Source organism: Dermacentor albipictus, chromosome 7 (genome assembly GCF_038994185.2).
Source record: "Dermacentor albipictus isolate Rhodes 1998 colony chromosome 7, USDA_Dalb.pri_finalv2, whole genome shotgun sequence".
Taxonomy (NCBI): domain Eukaryota; kingdom Metazoa; phylum Arthropoda; class Arachnida; order Ixodida; family Ixodidae; genus Dermacentor; species Dermacentor albipictus.
Genome location: NC_091827.1, coordinates 114,804,376 through 114,827,208, shown reverse-complemented (window position 1 = coordinate 114,827,208; position 22,833 = coordinate 114,804,376). Strand labels below are relative to the sequence as shown.

The window sequence follows — 22,833 nt, the reverse complement described above, 5'->3', positions numbered from 1 at the left end:
GGTGCAGACGAGCCGTATGTAAAAGTACTGAAAGACATCTATAGCGGCTCCGCGGCCACTGTATTCCTCCATAAAGAACGCAACAAAATCCAAATAAAGAAAGGCATCAGGCAGGGAAATACGATCTCTCCAATGCTATTCACAGCGTGTTTACAGGAGGTATTCAGAGACGTGCATTGAGAAGAATTGGGGATAAGAGTTAATGAGAATACGTTGGTAACTTGCGATTGGCTGATGATATTGCCTTGCTTAGTAACTCAGTGGACCAAATGTAATGCATGCTCACTGACCTGGAGAGGGAAAGCAGAATGGTGGGTCTAAAAATTATTCTGCAGAAAACTAAAGTGATGTTTAACAGGTCTCGGAAGAGATCAACAGCTTACGATAGGTAGCAAGGAACTGGAAGTGGTACGAGAATGCGTCTACTTAGGGCAGGTAGTGACCGCGGATCCTGATCATGAGACTGAAATAATCAGAAGAATACGAATGGGCTGGGGAGCGTTTGGCAGGCATTCTGAGATCATGAACAGCAGGTTGACATTATCCCTCAAGAGAAAAGTGTTAACAGCTGCGTCTTACCAGTACTCGCGCAAGGGGCAGAAACCTGGAGGCTATACGAAAAGGGTTCTACTTAAATTGAGGACGACGCAACGAGCTATGACCCGCCATGGTGGCTCAGTGGCTATGGTGTTGGGCTGCTGAGCACGAGGTCACGGGATCGAATCCCGGCCACGGCGGCCACATTTTGGTGGGGGCGAAATGCGAAAACACCCGTGTGCTTAGATTTAGGTGCACGTTAAAGAACCCTAGGTGGTCGAAATTTCCGGAGTCCTCCACTACGGCGTGCCTCATAATCAGCAAGTGGTTTTGGCACGTAAAACCCCACAATCTTTTTTAACGAGCTATGGAAAGAAGAATGATGGGTGTAACGTTAAGGGATAAGAAAAGAGCAGATTGGGTGAGGGAACAAACGCCAGTAAAAGAAATCTTAGTTGAAATCAAGAAAAAGATATGGGCTTCGGCAGGGCATGTAATGAGGAGGGAAGATATCCGATGGTCATTAAGGGTTACGGACTGGATTCCAAGAGAAGGGAAGTGCAGCAGGAGGCGGCAGAAAGTTAGGTGGGCAGATGATAATAAGAAGTTTGCAGGGACAACATGGCCCCAATTAGTACATGACCGGGGTAGTTGGAGAAGTATGGGAGAGGCCTTTGCCCTGCAGTGGGCGTAACCAGGCTGGCGATGATGATGATGACGATGATGATGATGCTAATGATGATGATCATGATCCTAACGTAACCTAACGTTAACCTAAGCTAACGTGGCCGAGACGGAAAAGCAAGAATACGCATGGCGCAACCTCTGTGCGAATACGCGGCGCCCCCCTAACGCCTCTTCCGCTAATATAATAATAATAATATTAATATTAATAATATTAATATAACTTAACGCTAACATAACCTAACGTAAGTTAACCTAACATAGCGGTAACCTAACCTAACGTAGCCGAGACGAAAATTCAATCCGCACGTCGTAACCGCTGGGAAAATACGACGCACTACCCTAACACTAATCTAACCTAACGTGAACGAAACGCAAAGCCACTAATCCCCACGGGGTGACGTCTGGTAGTGGCGTTCAACCGCGTTTGCTAAGGCGCTGTGCGTTTATTCCACTCAAAGGGGACCGCTGAAAAATGCTCGTCAACGGTGCTTAGAAAATCGTGCCACGATAATTTTTGGAGCACGAAAGCTAGCAAAACGTGTTCCTTCGCAGCTTCGCTAGGTAACTTGGTTGGGGTGTACACTGGTGCGGCACACGGCATGGCACATGGAGACACCTAAGACTGTTGTCACCTGAGTGATACATTAATTGAGAGTTCAATGCTACATATATGACAATAACACGCTGCACGCACGTTACCTAATAACAATGTTAAGACTTAGCTCACCTCCCATTTCGATCACGCACATAGTTGTGGTAGCGTCTTTAGGCCCATCGCCATTTGACATTGCGGATATATTGAAGCGTAAGGCTTAGTAATGACACGCTAAGAAGTTTCCCAAGCACAAAAACTTAATGAGACATTTCAGGAAAGCACGATAACCTGCCACTCGTCGTCAACAGCCGTCGTCGCACCGTTTGGACAGGGCGGAATGGGCGCTTACTTGTCCTCTGAAGCTGTGGCCAAAGCTTCGTGTCATCCACCCAGTCACCGTCTATGATATCCGCCGAAGCAGAGGTTTGCTGAGGACCACTGGGGCGTCATGCACATCTATTGTAAAGACGAGCGTAGCTGAGGCAACCAATGAACTCGTCACCCCGTAATCAAACATAGTGGTGCCGCCGGGGTCGCCATGAAAAGGGTCTTTAAAAAGCTGTCGAATGCTTCTCAAAAATATACGAAATAAATTTGATACATTGTTCATGTGTGCGGGCTACTTGTAAATGGTCGCTTTTGCATCAAGTTTGAATATTTTTGTCGTTGCAATAATGAGAGGCAGCAACATAGTCAAAAGTATGCTGTTTCCATTTCTTTAGCCAACTTTTCCTCTAGAGTCGGTATAGTAACTCTATGACGGAGAGAGGAATAGCGCACGAATCATAGAGGAAGGGAAAAACTGAGATGTCCTGACGTCTTTCTGTGTGAAGCTTCCCTGGCACCGGAAGGTGACGTTACCCAGGCATCTTGTCAGTGGAAATTCTCCTCTCTTGTTTACATCCAGAAGGATGTGTTGGGAGGCTAGTTGCTAAGACATTATTTGGGAACTTAAAGTGTGGCAGGGGTGTTCTTGGAGTCCGCTGCAGCGAAAGGTGCACGATTTGCAGGTCGGCGACCGTGTTGCAGCATTGCTTGGCGAGCGGCGTCCTGTTGGAAAGCGGCGTGCGGCTGCCTAGTCGCTTCGGCGAAGGTACGAGCATTTTGGTCCGGTTCCATAGTTTCTTGGGCAGCCAGCTGAGTTGCGACGCACTCAGCTTCAGGAAGGCGAGCGGCACAGTTCACATCGCGTGCCCCGAACGCGCGATGGCATTCTGCTTCCCGCGCGTCTCTCGCCAGACCAAACCGAGATTCGCCCATTGACATCGTTGCTTCTGTGCATCGCTTAGGGTAGCAATTTTCTTAGTTGGCGCCATAGCAAGCGAAGCTGTAGACGGTGTATAAGCACTGCTGACGCATGTTGAAGCTGCAATCCGTTGACGACGAGGTTTTACAGGCTAAACCGACGCGAAAGACAAACCACGTGCGGAAACAGCGTTGTCACCTCCGCATAAGGCCTACGCCGGGCTACATTGCCATAGGGCCTCCGCTACGATGAGATTACCGAAATGCTCGCTGTTGGCGCTGATTAGTGTCACGTGATGCAGTACTTCGCTTCACCATGCCTGGATGGCGGCGCCATCCTTGTCGAGATTGTCAAGAGGACGTATCTGACGCTTTCGCGCCGACGTCACATCCGTTACAGGAAGTTGATCGTGAACCACAGCATAAAACAACGTTCGTGTTAAGAATACGGCCGACGATTACGCTTCTTGGCAATGCGCTCTTTGAGCTGCAGCTTTATTTTAACAACAGGCAACCGTGTACAGAACACGCAGTGCCGAACGGAGGCGGTTCGGCATTTCGGATTGGGCAGCACACACCGCGATCCGCCGCTATCGAGCCGGTGGTCCAGCTACACGCTATCGCGCCATATTATAGTGGGTCACCGCCACGGAGAGGGGGGGGGATTAGCAATAATGATTTTGTAATGTTTCTTCTGAGGTTGGAGGAGGAAACAGGTGGAGAACAGAGATATTGAGTAGAGGTCACACACTCACTCACTCAATGTGATCGCACAAGTTGGGGGGGGGGGGGGTGCAAATAGAAGTAAGATGACGAAACGCTACAACTGTCTTGCGAGTAACCGCAACGGCACTGCACCATGTAAAGGGAGGCATATAACAAGAATGGAGGCTGGAGGAGGACAGCCAGGCGCCAGCACTGACAGAGGCGACAAATGCCACTGAGGAATGCGCCCCGTAAACGGGGAAGCAAGAGACCCGGCTGAGAGCCGTACAACCACGTGACGCGGAAACAGAGGAGCCGAAAGCCGTGGATCACACGCGAGGCGGCAAGGAGCACCCGCCGTCGGCGCCGCGGCAGTGCCGTGACAGCGGGAGAAGGGTCGGTGAGGGCAGAGTGGACGGTAGCGGCGAGAGTCACACAACGGCGCTGCGCGGAGGAAGGGGGCGAGAAGATAGGCGAGAACACGTAATACGGCTTTGGAGGAAAAGGGAAGAGGAAAGCTCGCGCCATGCGCGAGACATGGCGCAGGAACGCGCGCAGCTAGAGCAGCGCGCTGGCCCCGGCTACGGAGCTGGTTACGGCGAAGCACAATGGCGAGGCCTACGGCGACGCGAAATGCTGGAACAGGCGCCAAACCGCTGCGCTCTAAAAGCGATGGAAGAGGCGCGAGGAGGAAAGCGGTGAGGCGGGTGCAGCGAAAGCATGGGGCGGAAAGCGGAGGAGGGTATGGCGAAAAGGTGAGAATGAAAGCGTGGTGCGCTGACGGTGGCTACGAGATGGCGCCATAGCAGCGCGCATCGACTGCGACGATTGAGGACGCGCGCTTCTAGCAATGGCGCCCACGTGTCCCTTACACGCTGGCCCCACGCGCTTGCTTCAGATTAGCGTGGCAGTGGGACCACACTTCGCTCCGTTTGCAACGTGCCGCACGAGATCACTCGCCCACGCCAGCCAATACATCGGGAATTGAAAACACGTACAGGGCTGTGCTCAAATTTCGCATTAAACTTTAGCTAGTGTGCTCCTATCTAAATACATGTAAAAGGAGAATTCGTTTTTCTCGGCAACCACTACTCCAAATTTGACGGGGTTTCTTGAATTTAAAAGAAAAACTTAAAATCTAGTGACAGTTGGTTTCGAATATTTGAGTTAGGTCGTCAATCTCTTAGTAAAAATCGGCAAAAATCTAAAATTTTCAGAAAACGAAACTATCAAATTTACAACATTGTAACTCAACAACCAAAAAGGATAATAAAATTATGTGAATTGCATCTCATAGTACATCTAAAGCTGACAAAATTGATATGTTACACATCAATAGAAAAAACTTATTAATATGGAAATACAGCTTTTGCAGAACCCTTGTAACCAACATAACAACTTCACGTAAGATGTAAAATGACATATCGACTTTGTCCACTTTTAATTATCTAATGGATGCCGTTTACAGAACTGCGACATCTGTTCTTGATGCAGAGCTATGAATTTGTAAACTTTGTCCTTCTATTTTTTTTCAAACGGTCGAATATCTGAAAATCTTTCTAACAAAATTCAGGCGCTAAATCAAATTCTGCTTCCAACAGTCACTAGAATTTACCTTTCTCTCTCAAATGCAACAAATTTTATTAAAATCGGTCCAGGGGTTATTTTAGAAAAACGTTTTTGCGTTTTACATGTATTTGAATAGGCCGTGTCGCAGTTGGGCCCGAGCTAAGGCTTCCTCTTAAAGTGAAGCTGAAGGGTTTTCCAGAAAAAATGAGTGAAGAGCTGTACGTAACGGCTTTCAACCCTCCGAATTCGAATATCGCATCGAAATTGAAAGAAAGAAAGCGCAAACAGATTTTATTTCGACGAAAAGTGCAGCAGCAGACTCGGGGCAGCTCACCCGCCTCGTTTGCGCCTCTGATCGGTCGGGCGCCTCCTGACGTCAACAATAGCGTTCATCCGGACCGACCGCTGCCGCTACACGTGAAGTACAGTGCAAGGTGGTTCGGTGCTGTTGTTTTGCCGAGGCGGTAATAGTATATTTCGAGAGCTTGCGTTTCTCAGAGGAGTTCAGCGTTGCTCCCTGCATATATGAGCCGATTGCAAGGGCCGGCCTCTCGAAGAAGCAAAAGATGCTGGTAGTAAGCAGTGGTTTTGGCGGGACAGACAGCGAAGTGTTAGCATCTCCTCGTGTTAGAAATGTTCTTTGGTGAGTATGTTTTTTGCAAAGCTGCATTTAGCGATCCAGTGAGTTCGTTTCCGGGCAGACAACTGTACTGTTATGTTCCTACATGCTTCATCGTGGAACGTAAGCGGGGATGCGATCGTTGGCATTGGTGCGCTGCCCCAAAGCGGTCGGCAGTCTACACAGATGGTTGACATGAGGGAAAAGTTTTCTGGCTCTCGCAGCACGTGTAGTGACCTTCATCAGCGCGCGATCCACACGCTACTCCTAACCGGCGGCGAATTGCGTCGGCTACGTGAGACGGCTGGTTCCTTTCTGGGCACTAGAGAAGGGGAGCACGGCGTCGTGGCGTGCGCTGGCTTTCAAACACATGCAAATTTTAGATTTGCACTGGGTTATGGTAGCTGTATGTAGGCTGTTTTAGAACACACGTGCCAATAGAAAATTAACGGCGGTTTGCGATCAAACCTGCGTAAAGGGTGGGAGATAAACATGCGCCTTCCGTTCAGCGCGCTAACACGAAGGAGCTAGCAGTAAATCAAAATCCAGGTTTGGACGAGTTCGTGTATTCATAAGGTCTTCTAAGACCAGTTACCATCCGTCCGCCCGCACCCGTCCCGTCTTTATGTGTTCGTTGTCCCGACCTTCTCGCGCTGCGTTTAGAAAGTCTGCTAGACGCTAGTTGTACTCTCAATCATTCACGCATTATTCATAAGCTATGGTAGTAATCATCGTCACGCAAGTGGTTAGAGCACAGCACTGTTGTTCTTGAGCGCTTGAAATTCTTTCGATTACCAGCAGCCTCCCACTTAGCTGAGAGAGAGAGAATCAACTTTTGTGCTGAGCCCTTAGTGACGGGTGGTGCGCGCTGGCACCAGATGGGGTGGAACCTTATTCTCAGGTCCCATATGTGTCCAGCAGTTCCTGGCCCCTAGCCGCCAGCGCGAGCTGGGTCGGTAGGTCGGGGCTGGACAACAAGGTCTCCCATCGCTCGGGGGGGTTGGGGCTGGGGAGGGTGGGGGGTAGGGGTGGTGGGGGGTTCTTGAGCTTAGTGCACTCTGCAAGGATGTGTGCTAGAGTGCCTTTTGACCGTCTTCAAAAAGGGCATGAAGTGTCATGCTCTGTTGGGAACATCTTATGCAAGAGCACTGGATTCGCTAGCGACCCCGCTTGCGTGCGTCGCACGATCGTTTGCTGAATTCGGTTGAGTTGCGGATGCGGACGGGGAAGCCTACATCTGCCGCTTCTGTACATTTGCGTGATTTCTTTGTAGCTTGTCACGGGGTGCGGTAGCCCTGGCTCGTCCTCGGCCCGGATCGATAGTTCTCGGGCATAGTGGTCGGCGAGTGCCTTGCCTTCCACTTGCGAGTGAGCCGCGACCCACACGAGCTCAACGGCCCGCCCCGGTGATTTGCATTTGTTGAGGATCGCTAGTGCCACGGAAGAGATGTTCCCCTTGCGGTAGCTTGCGTAGGCGGTCTGGGAGTCTGTGACAACGGTCCTCACTCCCGGTTGTGCGAGTGCGAGGGCCACGGCCACTTCTTCTGCTTCGGCTGTATTCGTCGTCCGTATCGACGCGCCTATGACAAGTTTATCGATGGTGGTGACGACCGCCGTTGCTCTGGTTCCGTGCTTGGGAAGTGAGGCGTCCGCGTAGAGGACCTCCGGGTCCTCTTCCAGCTGTCGAGCCAGTGCCTTGGCCCGCGCAGAGCGTCTCTCGTTGTTCCTCCCCGGCTGCATGTTCCGGGGGAGGGGCTTGGTCTTAATAATGTCTCTCCACGTTGTGGGGAGCGGCTCCGTTGTCGGTAGCTGTTCAATTTGCCATCCTATCTTGCGTAGGACGGCCCGACCGTGCTCTGTCCGGCTCAGCCTTACCCTCTGGTGGGATAGGTGTGCTTCCACCAGCTCTTCCACCGTGTTGTGGGCACGCATTTCCAGCAGCTTCTGCGTTGACGAGTAGACTGGGATGCCCATGGCGAGTTTTACTGCTTTCCTTATCGTCGTGCTCAGCGTTTCGCGGTTCACCTTCGCAAGCTGGAGGTACGGGGCGGAGTACGTTACGCGTGACACGACGAATGCCTGCACCAGGCGCAGTGCGTCTTCTTCTTTGATTCCTCTGTTCCGGTTGGTGACTCTCCGGATCATGCTGAGGACTTGCTCGGATGTGGTCTTGATTTTGTTGACGGCTGCGTGCGCCTTGCCGTCGCTGCGCAACAGCAGGCCCAGTATCCGGATCTGCTGCGTTGGTTTGATCTCTGTGCCGTCGATGGTGATGATCATGTTTGGCGGCGGCTCTTTCTTTGGTCTTCCGGGCTGTACCATGAGCAGCTCCGATTTCTGTGGAGCGCAGCTCAGGCCACAGGTCCTGGCATACTCGTGGACGGTCGTTGCCGCTCTCTGCAGGGCTTCCTCCGCCCAGGCATCGGAACCCGCGCGGTTCGTCCACACCGTTATATCGTCGGCATAGAACGCGTGGTCCACGCCCTCGATCTGATTGAGTAGTTCGGGCAGGGGCAGGAGTGCTAGGTTGAAAAGCAGAGGCGACAGGACAGACCCCTGTGGGGTACCCCTGTCTCCGAGCTCCACAGGCTATGTGGAGCTCCAACTTTCCTATCCGGATAGTTGCTGCTCTATTGGTTAGGAAATCTTTGATATAACCGTAGGTCTTGCGGCCACACCCCGTCTTGCGCAGGTTCTCGAGCACGCTGGCGTGGGACACGTTGTCGAAGGCCCCCTTGAGGTCCAAAGCCGGTATACCCCGGGGCGCGTGCCTCGTTGCTTTTTTAATCACCAATTCGTGTAATTGGTTCAAGACGTCTTGGGTGCTCAGGTGCTGGCTGAATCCATACATGGTCGCCGGCATCTGATTTGTCTCGTCCAGGTGTGCTTGAAGTCTTCTGAGAACCATGCGTTCCATGACCTTGCCCACACAGGACGTGAGCGAGATGGGGCGCATGTTCTCGATGGTCAGAGGTTTGCCGGGTTTAGGTATGAACCGTACCTCGGCCTCTTTCCATTCTGCGGGCAACTTCGAGCTTTCCCAGGTTCTGTTGATGTGACCCAGGAGCCCACGTGCCGCCGCATCACTCATGTTATTGAGCAGCTTGTATGTAATGGCGTCCGTTCCTGGGGCGCTCGCCTTATTACTCTCGTCTATGGCTGTTAATAATTCCGTGATGGTGAACGGTTCATCCAATGCCGGATTTTCCGGTCCCCCGTACTCCTCCGGTATCGGAAATCGCCCTCTCTCCGTCTTGAGGTAGATCGCCTTGAGGTCTTCAATGAGCGGATGAGCGATGAGCAATGAGCGATGAGCGTTGCCATCGTAAGCGTTCAGAACTTTGGTGAGGTTGCGGTTGGTTGCGGTCTTGCTGCTCAACGGGTCGATTGGTGTCTGAGCAGGCACCAGGTCTTGCGCGCCGACAGCTTTCCCTGCAGCCCGTCGCACGTACTCATCCAGTTCTCTCGGCACAGCTTGGTTGCGTATTCAGCGATCTGTTTGTTGAGGAGCGCGATGCGTTTGACGAGCTTCTTGTTTCGTCGTTGACGCTTCCATCTTCGCGTGAGCGAGTGCCGCGCCTCCCACATGTGTGCTAGTTTGGCGTCGACGAAGGGCGTCTGCATCGTTGTCACAACTTCTTGAGTAAATATGTCGAGCGCGATCTTTTGTTCTCGCGCCCATTCTGCGTACGTTTGATGTCTGCCCTCCTGCGCGTTTTCTCCGGAGGTCTCGTTTTCTTCGTCCGTGTGCTTGCGCATTCGGTCCCAGTCGGTGATCCGGGCTTTGCCGAGGGCTGCCCGGTACCTTGGTCCCTTGATCGTTACACTTATGATACTGTGGTCGGAGCCCAGGTCTACGTCTTCGTTCCGCCAGGCCACTTCTAGGGAGCCTGCCATCCACGACAGGTCCGGGGTGGTGTCCCTGTTGACGCTGTTTCCCTTTCGGGTGGCGAAACCCGGTTCATTAAGGAGCGCCATTTCTTGGTCCTCCATTGCCTTTGCTAGAGCCTTGCCTCGTTTAGATTGGTATTTGTAACCCCATGTAGTGTGAGGGGCGTTGAAGTCGCCTAGGACCAGGAGCGGCCTGTTCCCCGCCAACCTCTTCGCCTGGCTCACTGTTGTTTCAAAGTCGTACTGCCTTTGTGACGGCCTGCAGTATGCGCTCATCACAAACAGGTTTCCGGCACTGCCAATAGTCCTTGTGTGAACCTCGACCAGCGTGTGTTCGCAGCCCTTTTGCGCGGTGAGGTGCTGGGTGGCTGCTATGTTGGTGCGCACCAGTAACGCCGTCCCGCCTTCCGTCGGATCCGTGTACGTGATGTAACCCGGGAGTCTGGGTCTGCCGTGTGTCTCTTGTAACGCGATAATATCCGGTTTCTGGTCGAGCCCATCTATGTGAAGTTGTAACTCGGCTTCCTTGGTGCGGATGCCCCTGCAATTCCATTGGTAAATGATCGTTGTTTCCCTCCCGCGGATTTGCTTTTTACTATTCGGCGTCTGCGCCATCTTCCTTTGACGTTTTTATGTGATCGCGCCTGTACGCGATCGATTCCTTGACTTTATTGGCGCGTTCTTTCCTTAGTGCTGCGAACTTGTTCTTTACGGTTATCGTCGCTGTCTTCGCCGCCAGTCGTTCGTGCTTGACTGACAGGATCTTTATTTGACCCTCGAAGACCTCTAATCTGGCATTCATATTGTCGAGATTCTCGTTAGTTTGATTGATGGCTGCGAGTATCGCTGCCAGTTTGCCCTCTTGCGGTGGTTGCTGTTGTTGATTTGACGTCTGCGGTGCCGCTGCTGCCGTCTTGCAGTCAGCTGTGGTTTCAGCGTCCATCGCTTCTTGAACATTCAATGCTTGGTGCATGGGCTGCGCCTCTCCTCTCCGCTCTTGGCGCGGCGAGAGGGGGTCCCTCCGCGGCACCTTGCGTTTCTCGTTGGCGTCCTCGGGCGCCGGGCTCGTTTTGGTTATTTTAGTCGCTGAGCTGCCGCTAGCTAGCGCGTCTATTTTACTCATGAGTGCTCTGATCTGCACATTCTGTTCCTGAATCTGGGCGTTTTGCCTTTCGATTAGTCTTTTAAGTTCTGTACATTCGCCGCACTCTTGGCGTGTTGCGGCGTTTTGGCTAGAGGGGGCAGGTGGGGTAGGGTTGAGGGGTGGGAACTCTCTGTCGTCCCCTAGAGCGACGGAAGACCTGTTGGTCCAGCCCACCTTCTTCTCGGCGAGAATCCCTCTTTGGTTGGACTCGACCCGGGTTCTTGATCTGGTCCGGGACCTCGAACGGGATCCCCGGCGTCTTCCGCTCGAGCTACGACTGCCTCCTTTCCCCATCGTCTCCCAGCGGCGGCCGTCCTTGGAGCCAGCCGATGGCGCCTGGTCGGCCCTGTTCGGGCCATCCCGGGAACGGGATCTCGATCGTTGGCGGCTTTGGTGGCTGCCCTTGCGGGCCGGCGTTCTCGAACGGCTCCGCGAAGAGGTGCTGCGTTGGGCACGGCCTGCAGGACCTCTATCTTCTTGGCTACTGTCGTCGATGGCCCGGCGCCGCTCCCAGCGCCGGCGCCGCACCAAGTACGGCGTCTTGAATTTTGCCTTACAGGCCCGGTCGGCGGTGAGATGCTTGCCGCCGCACAGGCCGCACTTGGGCACACACGCGTGCTCTTTGTCCGGGTTGGCGATGCCGCACCCCCGGCAGATGCGATTTTGGGGATTGGGGCACATGTCCATTCGGTATCCGACGCGGCCGCACTGGTAGCAGACGTCCATCTGCTTGCGGTGCGTGAACATTCAACGAGCAGGTTCCCGTAACGCACGTAATTGGGAACCTTGGGTCCCTCGAAGGCGATCACCACGGATCTGGTCTTGCCAATTCGTTTCGCCTGCAACGCCGTCGGGTTGTGCTTGTGCACCACTAGGTCTTGAATTTCTTGGGCGGTGTCCTCTAGCGGGATGCCTCGTATCACTCCTTTAACTGTTCCGTGAGGCGCCGATTCGTAAGTGCTCACCTCGTGGGCCGTTCCTCGAATGTCGATGCGTTTCACCATGGCGTACTTGTCGGCGTGCTCCCTCTTCGAGGTACTCACGACGATTATGTTCTGTTGATGGTTTGGACAAATAATATCTTCTCTTGCTGCAATTGCATCGACTTGGGCCGCCCCAGTAATGGCTCGACTGATTTCGACCCGGGCCACATCGCTCACTTGAAGCCCGCCGCGTGGCCGCATTACAATCTTCACGTCTTCGCGCGGGAGGTCCGGCATTCTCGCACCCTTGAGCAGCTTGCCCTTGTTTACTCGCTTCATCCTGTGACGAAGGCTCTTGTCGGTGGTGCCATCGATGTCATCGCCACGTCTGTTGCTGACGTCAACTGTGGCTTCGGCGCCATCTTGGCTTGCGTGGCTCCTTTGCTTCAACTTCTCGCCGGCGGTTTTCCACCCCTCGGCTCTCGTGAGCTGATCCGGCGAAATTTCTTCGCCATCGACCTCAATTCTCATAGCGGTCGACATATTGGGTCACTGTCCGCTTGTCAAATTAGCGATTGGTCGGTAATTGGCTGCGGCTCGATGCGGCCTGAGAGTAGGCCTACCGCTTCCCTCGGCCGAAGCCGAGGACGGTGGGCGCTCTTCGTGGGTCACAAAATCGGTTCTAATTGCCGAATAAATGGACGCCTACCTCGGAATTGGGTATCCCGGTGGTCCACGTAGGTTCATACAACCGATCGATGCACTTTCATGAAGATCGGAGTTGAATAATCGGCGCAATTAGTGAAAATTCAGAGAGCTGACGTGGAACACGTTCTTTCAGCAACGCAATGGCTCATACCCCCCACTTAGCTGAAAGCTTCTTGTCTTGCGGGAAGTAATGGAGCATCGGAGCATCGTCGGGGGCGGCCGCTCGTCTTAGTGCAACCGTACGCTGCACAGAACGTTGGAATGATCGACCTACCACTTCAATTCATGCTGAGCACGTCAACTAGCACTCTACATACACACAAACAAAGGAATGCAGGGTCGAGCGAAGCAGATTATGACGGCACGCACGCAGAAACAAGCACGGTCAGGCATGGTCACGGAGACTGCGAAGGAACGGAACACGAGTGCTGACGTCACTACGCCGCTGTTTCCGGTCTACGCTCGCATCATCAGCGTCAGCAGCAGCGCGCGGCGCTCGACGGGGGGGGGGGGGGGGGGGCGGAACAGCAGCGCAATTTTAACCGACGATTACGTCGCACCAAAGTGAAAAATGCCCCACCCCCCAAAAAAAATTTTACCTGAATGGTTTAAAAGGTTTCCGCATCTGTATATGAGCGTCTTATTGAATTCTCCAGACTCTTCAGTTTCCCTTTAAGGAGTATCGTAATCGTTGGTGAATATTATCGAACGCAGTTCTTAAGCGCCCGTTCCTGTGTTTAGCGTTGGCTTACCTCAGCTGCGTTGGTGTAACCGAGTGAATGTGCAGAGCGAAGGATGAAAGACCGAATGCGGAGCGCAGTGGGAGGTGAAAAAGTAACCTCTTGCCACCTCGATAGTGAAGGAAACGCGAGGAGGAAAGCGTAGGAGGAGCCTACAGTGAAATCATGAGGCGGAAAGCGGAGGGGGAACAGAGAGGAGAAGGCCTGCGCATGCACTGAGCTGGCGGCGGCCCCGCCGTCCACAGTTGCGTGGGCGATCATAGCTGCGCTTATGAGAGGGGCCAAGGTGTCGTGAGGTGGAGAGGGCTACGCTCGTCCGCGGCGTACGTTGGTAAGGTCAGTCCGGGGCATTCTAACACCATGGTCCGGGGTACCGGAGTGTGTGACAGGGATCACTACTCCTGCAAGGGGCAATGGAGAGCGACTACTATTATTGCTCGATGTGGGCACTCCCTTGGATGTTGTCACCGCTGACACCGGTGGCACGACTTCCCCGCGATAAAGGGCCGCTCTCGTCGTTGGTGGAACGAAAGCGGGAGAAGTGGGAAGACGGGCTGTGCGAAGACGGTGGCGACGACATAGCGCCAAAGCAGCAGGCGTCGTCTGCATGGAAGCGCTGCATGAACGTAGGCACTACGTCAGCGACGGCTGTTGCGGACGGCGCCCACGCTTCCCCTCGCGATCTCCCGATTGGCGAGGCAGCCGCGCCACACTTCACTCCGTTTGCAATGGGCCAAGGAGACAGGTGGTCCGCGCCAGCTATGCTGCTGACCGCGTTTTGTTCCTAATAGAAACCGTGTACCTATATAATCGTAAGACAAACTATTAACACGCGAAATGAAAACACGTATAGAGCTGTGCTGAAATTTCGCATTGTGGGTATCGTAATCGTCCTTGAATTTTTTTTTGTTACTTTCGGTAAGAAAAACGTCTGACTTTTCAAACTTTTTGTAATTCAAACGAAAACTTTCGCACGAGAGCTGCTCTATCATCTTAGACTATAGGTTTATTACGTGGTCCACAATTTTCTTGCAGTTGGCTTTTAAAACTACTAAAAAACTAAGCAGGCTCCTTTATTTTGATAATTCATTTGAACGGCCTACTCGCTTTCCATCACGCCGGAAGCAGGTAATGACGCACTGCGCCGTCAAACAACGCGGCAACGGCAAGCTGCATGGAACGACGAATTTTCGCATATTTTATCGATGTTTGCAATGCTTGACCGGCTGCGCCCTTGCTGTTTGCCTAGGGATTTTGCCGCGAACAGCCACTGCTAAACAACTTGTCGGTGGCTAATGACAGATGACGCAAAATTTCCCAACCGGAAGCCAAAGCGTATGCGCAACATTTTAGCAGACCGTCGATGCCCCGGAAGAGTATAATTACGTTGTCCTAGCATAATGCAGTTAATAAGGCTAAAGGTTATGTCGAACCTAAGTTCAACCACACAATTCAATGAGTGGTCTCGCACACATGTGTAAGTGATCGCGTTAGCTACCTGCTAGTTTAGACTCGAGGGTTTACACAAATAGGCACGCTCACAAAAGTCTTAATGAGGCATAATTACCTTCCGGAAGACAAACAATAGCACCGTTGGGGTCAATGCACTGTGGCGGGTATGTGATGACGAGCACAGAGGATTCTGAAAATGGTAGAAGCAGACTTCTGTGCATTTCGCGCCCTTCGAGAATTACCGCGATGCACCCTACCTGCTTCGAAACAAAGGCGCGCAAAAGGGCAAACCACTTGAGCTTTCACAGCATTAGACTACTTTTTCTGCCATTCCGTAGAAGCCGTTTGCATACCGTGAGAAGGGGCTTGGCAAAGCTACGCGAACAGAAAACAGAGGTGGTGAAGCCCCCTTGAAGCCCGAGCGCTGCCTCGCTATGACGCCATGCATTTTTACTTAATTTTTATAGGAAACTATGTTGTATTGTAATACAACCAAAGACGGAATTTAGCAAGTTCCGCGAACTTTTACTTAGTCAGGAGAGCAAGAATGCCTAAGCATAGTTTAAAATTCATGACGGGACACTGAAGTACAGGTGATGAGGTTCACTTGTTAGCTTGCGCCTGTGTTCCTCTTCCTTTCTGTTGTGCCGTCCCGTTTCGAGTTACTTCAAGATGCTTCTCATGTGAAAGTGCCAACTAGCCCAACATTAAACTCATTTAAGGTGATGAAGTTGTTTCATGATGCGCATAAAATTACAACTTTGGCCTGAAGAAATCAACGGCGTTAAATAGACGCGGATGTGTGTCTTCTCTTGTCCACACCTATTTTGCGCCGTCAATTTCCTGAAGCCAGGCGGACCAGTGAGCTAACATCCTGATGTTGTTTAACTTAGGCATTCATTTCTTCCTTCTAATAGTGAACATATTATTGTGGAATGAAGTAAAACGCAGCTTTGAAAGAATACCCCTTTTTTTTAAGCCTTAGAACGCCTTAATTATTTATTGTTTCTCCTTAGGGTCTCTTTAACGGTGGTCATACCCACTCAGAAAAGCGACACAGTTGTTTTGGTTGTAGCTCTTGGTTCCCGTACTCTCTCTTCTATGGGCTCCTACGCTACCCGAGTGAGTTATACAAACCCATTCGGTAATGTGCACTCATCTAACGCTTCGGCTGTGTTATGGCGACGCATATGACTTAAGTCCTCGTCCCTCATGGTAAACAGTCGATGATGCTCTCTGACTTGAAGTTTATTTTTAGAATTATAGCATGGAGTTTACACCCCTTGTGAACAGCAACAAAACTCAGTTCAATATTCAAATTCCTAATCAGAAGCGCGCTGTATGATTTTAATGATGCTGAAGATGCCAAAAATGGCCAAACGCAAGTTTTCAGTAAGCCGATTGAATAAAGCATTTGGAAAATATAATAGCTTAAAAGATACGATGATGCTTATTCGAGTTGAAGCTGTTCTAAGAGCACTAAAACGGGTGCTTTTTCTTAACGTCATTCGATAAATTTCGCAGCGTTGAAAACTCCGTGCGTAGGCACGCTCTTAATGCCGCTGACAAAAAGCTCCGACACCATGGTGAAAGCAAATGGTTTGTTTCCAAAATGCAGTTCATAATGATATTCGCATCTAACTGGATATGAATAAATGGAAATAAATTGGTGTGTAGTACCCATTTTAATTCTATAGATATCTTCAACGTTTAGGACGTGTCGTTGTATTGCTCTTACTGTTAATTTCTTTTCTTGTTTTTCCGCTTATGTTCTTTCTTATTTTATTTTCACATGCATTATCTATTTATATGCGTATACAGTATCTTTCACTAATTTATTGTAACACCCCTATGTAATGCCCGTAGGGGCCTTCAGGGTACCTGAATAAAAGAATGTTTAATGCAGTTCTAGGCATTACGAAACAATGACTAACTTTTCAACGCCACGTACCTGTTGAAGACGCGTTTGGCATCGACCCCTTTTCGTTATCTGAAAATGTTGCCCAGAATAAACGCTGCATTAGGCATCACATTCCACATGCATACAGAAACACTTCCAGTTGTTGTTTGTGTATTATTCGTTTATTCATTAATTCGTTCACAAAGAGCACAGGAACCAGAAGAGCAAGCAAGAAAGAGGGACATTCACTGCAAATGTATATGACTCTGTCCAAGGCTGTATAGCTCGGGCACTGAACAACACTGTTCGTGTACGTGTTAGTGTACCTAGGTAATTTCTTCTTTTTGTGAAAAAAGTGAAGGAAGTGAGAAGTCCATAGTGCCTACATGCCGGAATGGCTTCTGCGTGATGTGAATTGCACCATTCAAAGTACCATGAGTAATGTGTAGTCTTCCGAATATCCGAGTAAATTACTTTAAAAAATCACCTCGCGTTTACTTCCTGAAACAGATCTCACAGACTCCGATGCCTTGAATCAATTACGGCGCTAAGCAGCTCCAATAACACGCCAGACGACGAAACGAATGTTCACAGAAGCGAGGCTAATGGCTCGTGTCCGCTTATTTGTTGACCCTGTGCACAGCTCAGTACCTGCCGCTTTATGCCTCTGCATACAGGAAAATTTATCCACCAAGAAAAAGGCGGTTCGTGTTACCGGTAACATGTTAAATTTTGTCGTCCTCCAGCAGGTACGACGCATGAGTCGAGAAATACTTTCCTGCAAACGTGTACGCCTATGCAACGTAACATAGGTCATTGGGGTATTTACGTCGAAAACTTCGTAACTCGCCTTCTCTGATTCATAAGCTTGCTTTCCAAACGTTGGTCCGCCCACAACTCTAATTTTCCTCTTTGATTTGGTCCCCCTATCAAAGCTATTTAACTACCATGTTAGAAGCTATACGAAATAAAGCCGCTCATTTCAATTCTACAAATTATAATCACCACTCAAGCCTAACGCAAATTAAACTCTCTTTTTCTCTAACAAAGCAATGGCTGTGAGACACCCCTCTTGTGAATATTTCATAAATACACGTATCAGATCAACCAAAATCATTCAGGCCCTGAAGCATACCGCACACGTCATGTAGACTACACAATAACCTAAGCTTCGCGCGCATTTACGGTAATACTGACGCATTTAACTCATCGACACTTCCACGTGCCATACGGCTATGGGATAGCCTTCCCGATAGCATTGTCGTTGAAGCAAACCCTGTGAAATTTCGACAGCCACTTATTGCTCGTATCACCAGCTAAGTCTTGATCCTGCTAAATCCTCATGTGTAGTGAACTGTTCTCTCTGGTTGTTCGGTTGTCTGCGCATCTACACATGTGCAGTAGGTGTTCTGGTAGTAAAAAAAAATTACCAGAGTTAACATATCTGTTTGTTTTCACGTTTCAAATATTTTTATACGTTCGGTTTTGGCGTCATCTTTCTTGTGTGATATGTTGCTCACTTATTTATTCAGCGCTCCAACACCCCTCCCCCCACATTTATCGTATTTTCCATAGTGTTCCTACTGCTCAGTGGCGGCAAGTTTGCTTGTTTACCATTTCTTGTGCATGTTTTATAGAAGTTTCCCACCTATTTTTTATATAACTTATACTACGCCCCCCTTACTAAATGCCTCATGGAGCCCTGTAAGTTACGTTAAAAAAATTACATGATCTCTTAAGATGTCACTGAAGAGGTGAACGGCGCAATCCTCCTCTTATCTTTCGACTCTTTCTCTTTGCTGCTTCTCTGACTCTCCTTTCTTTTTGTCATTACTGCTCACTACTAAGCATATTTATTCATTTCTAATAAATTGTGGTCATTACAAGCTGTCGTTACACATAGTGGTCATATCAAAGTCAGTAGTAGTCATTACAAGTCAGTCAATACCTCGTGTTTGGTGCAGCATAGCCTTACCCGCTTTTGCGCCATTAAACCCCCATTTAACTAACTCATTACAAGTCATTTCAGTCATTATAAATCATTACCGTTCATTACTGGTCATTACTAAGCATTTCAGTCATTTCTAATTAATTCTAGTCGTCACCAGTTGTCGTTAGACATATTGATCATTTCGTAGTCATTACTACTCATTACAAGTCATTTCAGTCATCATTAGCCCCTTCCTAAATTTTCCAAGACTTTCCCTTCGTCGAAAACTGTCCCGATTGCTACTTTTTACCAAAATTTGTTGCCATAATCACCAATTAAAAAGCGATCATCTTTCTGACCATCATTCATATCACCTCGCACACATCATCGCCATAAGGTACGCATTCCATACTGCCGGACGAATGCCTATTTCTGCTCATTTATACCGAAGACGGCCTGCCATTGGAACCACCTGCCCACCTCATTTGCCGATATTTCTCACAATTCTTTGTTTAAAACCGCCGCGCAAAGCAGCCTATTGGGATAATCTTCCCGGTTACCTGTTGTGTTCTTGAGTTTCGCGTAACCATGTGGTTATTTTGCTGGTTTTTATAATATATTCTTTTTGCTGTATTATAACTAAAGCTCTTTTTTTCCACTTCTTTCTGTAACGTCCCGTTGGATCCCTACAGGTATAGAAATAAATAAATAAATACTGCTCACCATACTAAGTATTTTTAGTCATTTGTAATCAATTGCGGTCATTGCGAGCCGTCGTAAGGCATGTAGGTCATATCATAGTCATTATTAGTCATTGCTGGTCATTACAAAGTATTTTTAGTAATTTCTAATCATTTTAGACGTTACGATTCGTCGTTAGACATATTGGTCATATCGTAGTCATTAGTAGTCATTACAAGTCATTTCAGTCATTATTAGCCATTACTGGTCATTACTAAGCATTTTTAGCCATTTCTAATCAATTGTAGTCGTTACAAGTTGTCGTTGGACATATTGGTCATTTCATAGTCATTACAAATCATTACAGGTCATCTCAGTCATTATTATTTATTCTTGCTCATTAGCAAGCATTTTTAGTCATTTGTAATCTATTGTGGCCATGGTCATGCGCCACCAAGCTCTCGCTAATGTACTGCCTAATGTCCTCCCTAGGTTAAAGAAGAAACGAAGAAAAAGAAAATAAAACACGATCAACTTCCACAACCAAATTTTCTGACCCCTATTGTGAACTTTGCTTTTGTACGACTCCGATTTTTTTCCCTTATTTTTCTTCCGCCCATCTTCCAATCACCCCTTATTAATTTTTATTGCGGACATTTTTACTTTCCGCCGGCTCTCGCTGAACCCAAGGGCTCCAAGGAGGCCAGTGGTGCCCGAATCGACCACTGAGCAGATATCCTCACATTCTATTAAACATCCTCCATTGTTTCCCTAGCTTTACCGCAGCAAGCACATGCTTCTTCTTCCTTCTTATATCTCGCTTTTAGGTGCGTGTTCTAAGGCATCCTAATCTCGCTTCGAAAAGTAATCAGCTTCCCTTTAAGTTATCATAAAATGTGCCTTTCGTGATTAGAACTGAGGTTACACATCACGAATAAAGCAAGGACACGAAGAACAAACACTACAGACAAGTGCTGTTCTAAACATGAATCAGTTCTAAACCTCAGTTCTAAACATGAACCAACTAGCCCGCATCATGATCTTACTAATGTCTTTCCTGATTCCGTTTTCTCCTCTTAAGTAGTTACCTATGGCACGTTTCTTTTCCATTGCCGCCACCCATGAGATTATTTCAGCCTCTCCGACTTTCCGCTTGACGTTCTTTGTTCCTGTGTTGCCCACCATATACAGGCCGCATACTTGGTGGTAAGCTTCCTAGTTCTTTTCCTCCACTGTGAATGCATGTTATTCCTGTACAGATACCTCAACACTCTCCCAGCCCATTTACTTTCTTCCATGTTCCTCAATCGTTCTTTATAATCAATTTTACTGTGAGCTTCCCTCACTTCAAAACTAGTCCAGCCCATGTCACCCTGCGCGGCTTCATTTGTAGTCTTCCCGTGAGCGCCCAATGCGAGGCATCCCGCTGACCTTCGGTTTCCATCGAGTCCTGATTGTACCCCTGATTTTAAGCAAACAACCGCATTGCCAGAACTAATTCCTGGAACCATTACACATTCCACATACCCCAGAGCACCTCGTACCTATTGTATCGCCATTGCGCTCTGTGCTTCATTATGGCTACATTTCTCCTCCCCTTTACTGGTATTGTTTCTTTCCTGTGTCTTCATATATCTATTACCTTCGTTGATACATATAACAAGGCATTCATAATCTTTTACACGAGATATTTCCTGGCGCTGTATTGCCACTGTCTGCTAACTCTTTTCATTGCATACCATAACACCTGATTTTCTAACACTAAATTTCAAACCTAAATTCTCGGCTTCCTGTCCACAGATCTTCGCAAACGTTGCAAATCAATTTGCGTGTTAGCTTGCAACACAATGTCGTCCGCATGAAGTAAACTTGGAAGCCACTGCTCTAGTACTATACCCGCCTGTTTGTATAAAAGATTAAACCCAATATTACTTCCTTCTATCGCCCTCCCCATCCTCACCATGTACATCACAAACAGCAGCGGAGATAAAGGGCACCCCTGCCTCAGTCTCTTGATAATACCAACTTTCTCCTCGATCTTCATCCCCTCCCATTCAACGCAAACGGTATTTTCTAGGTAAATCTATCTCAAAAGCTGTAGACAACCATCACCTAGCTAACCCTTCCCCTTTCAGAATATCCCTCAAAATGTTGCGGTTTACGTTGTCATACGCTCCTGTAATGTCTAAAAAGGCCACATATAATGGTCTGCTTTCTAATCTTGATATTTCTATACACTGAGTAAGAACAACTAGGTTATCATCCAAACGCCTACCTATTCTCAACCCATTCTGAAGTTCTCCCAAAATGCCATTATTCTCTGCCCATGTTTGGAGCTTTAATTTTTTTTCCTGCATTGCTAACCTGTATATTACCGATGTAATGGTCAACGGTTTATACAAGTGAATTCTATCTTTGTCCCCCTTAATTTGTAAATAAAATTCATTCTACTTTGTGGCCAACTGTCTGGTATTCGTCTATCTTTTTACACTGCTTTTACCAGAGCTTCCTTTCTTTTTGGTCCTAGTTCATTTATCAGCCTAACGGGAACCTCGTCTAGCCCTGTGGCTGTGCGCTTAGGAGTTTTTTCTTCGGCTTTCTTCCAGTTGAAATTTGCCAGCACTAGCTCCTTTTCCGTCTGGTCCTCTTTCATGCTCTTTTTTTTCTTCAAATACAACCTCGTCATTGCCTTGGAAAGATTCAGCTGTTATTTTTCGGATGTAATTTAATACCGCTTCCCGTTCCAGTTTGCTTCCATCTTCCTCTAGGATATATTGTTGTATTGTTGTTGACTTCCTGTCTAAATTTTATAAGGTTTCAAAATATTCTAGGTGCGGCCTTCTTTTTCTGACATATTTCCCACAACCAACGTTCACTTTCACCTTTTATGTTTGCTTGCACCAGTATTTCAACCCTAGACTATTCCTTCTGGCTACGTTTTACTAGGCATTTTTTTATTTACTGGCTACTTTCTCCTAGGGCAACTGAGCCTTCGTTGCCTGCCTGTGCTCTCGGGACGCTTTCTGTCGTTCAGCGATTGCTTCTCGTATCTCCTTGTTCCACTAGCTTTTCGGTTTCTTTTTTTCCTTTCTAACGAACATGTAGTTTCTCTTTCCGTATTACTGTCATTATTACACTTAGACGCTCACCCTATTCCCACTCTTTACTTGGCCATTTGCCAAGTTCTTCCTCAACTCTAGTGACTATATTTGCTGTTTGTTCAGCGTTCAAATTTGGACTGGCCATTTTGCGCTCCTTGCTCTCTTTCCCAGCTACATATCCCATTTTCGAAGTGATGAGTTTATGGTCACTCCTTATGCTAGTATGCCCTTCCTCATCAATGACCATTTCTCTCAACCGTTCATCAATTCCTTCTGTCATCATACAGTAATCAATGGAACATTGCCAGTTTCCCAATTGCCACGTGGTCAGCCTGTCACACATAGTCCCTGTATTCACGATAAAGAGATGATGTTGCTCACAAAGATTTAGCATTGACTTCCCATT

At 48.7% G+C, this 22,833-nt stretch overlaps 1 protein-coding gene across 8 annotated transcripts in view; it reads right to left on the bottom strand.

Moving 5' to 3' along the window:
• LOC135918500 (uncharacterized) overlaps positions 1-22,833 on the bottom strand; it is a 349,800-nt gene that overhangs the window by 305,697 nt on the left and 21,270 nt on the right. For 7 of the 8 annotated variants that reach the window (XM_065452107.1, XM_065452109.1, XM_065452112.1 and 4 more), the window contains 2 exons: positions 16,767-16,805; positions 14,931-15,005 (listed from right to left, as the gene is read on the bottom strand). The exons of the other annotated variant lie outside the window; for it this stretch is intronic. In XM_065452107.1, the coding sequence (XP_065308179.1) occupies positions 14,931-15,005; positions 16,767-16,805 (114 nt within the window). The remainder of the gene's footprint in view (positions 1-14,930; positions 15,006-16,766; positions 16,806-22,833) is intronic. 8 annotated transcript variants of the gene reach the window in all.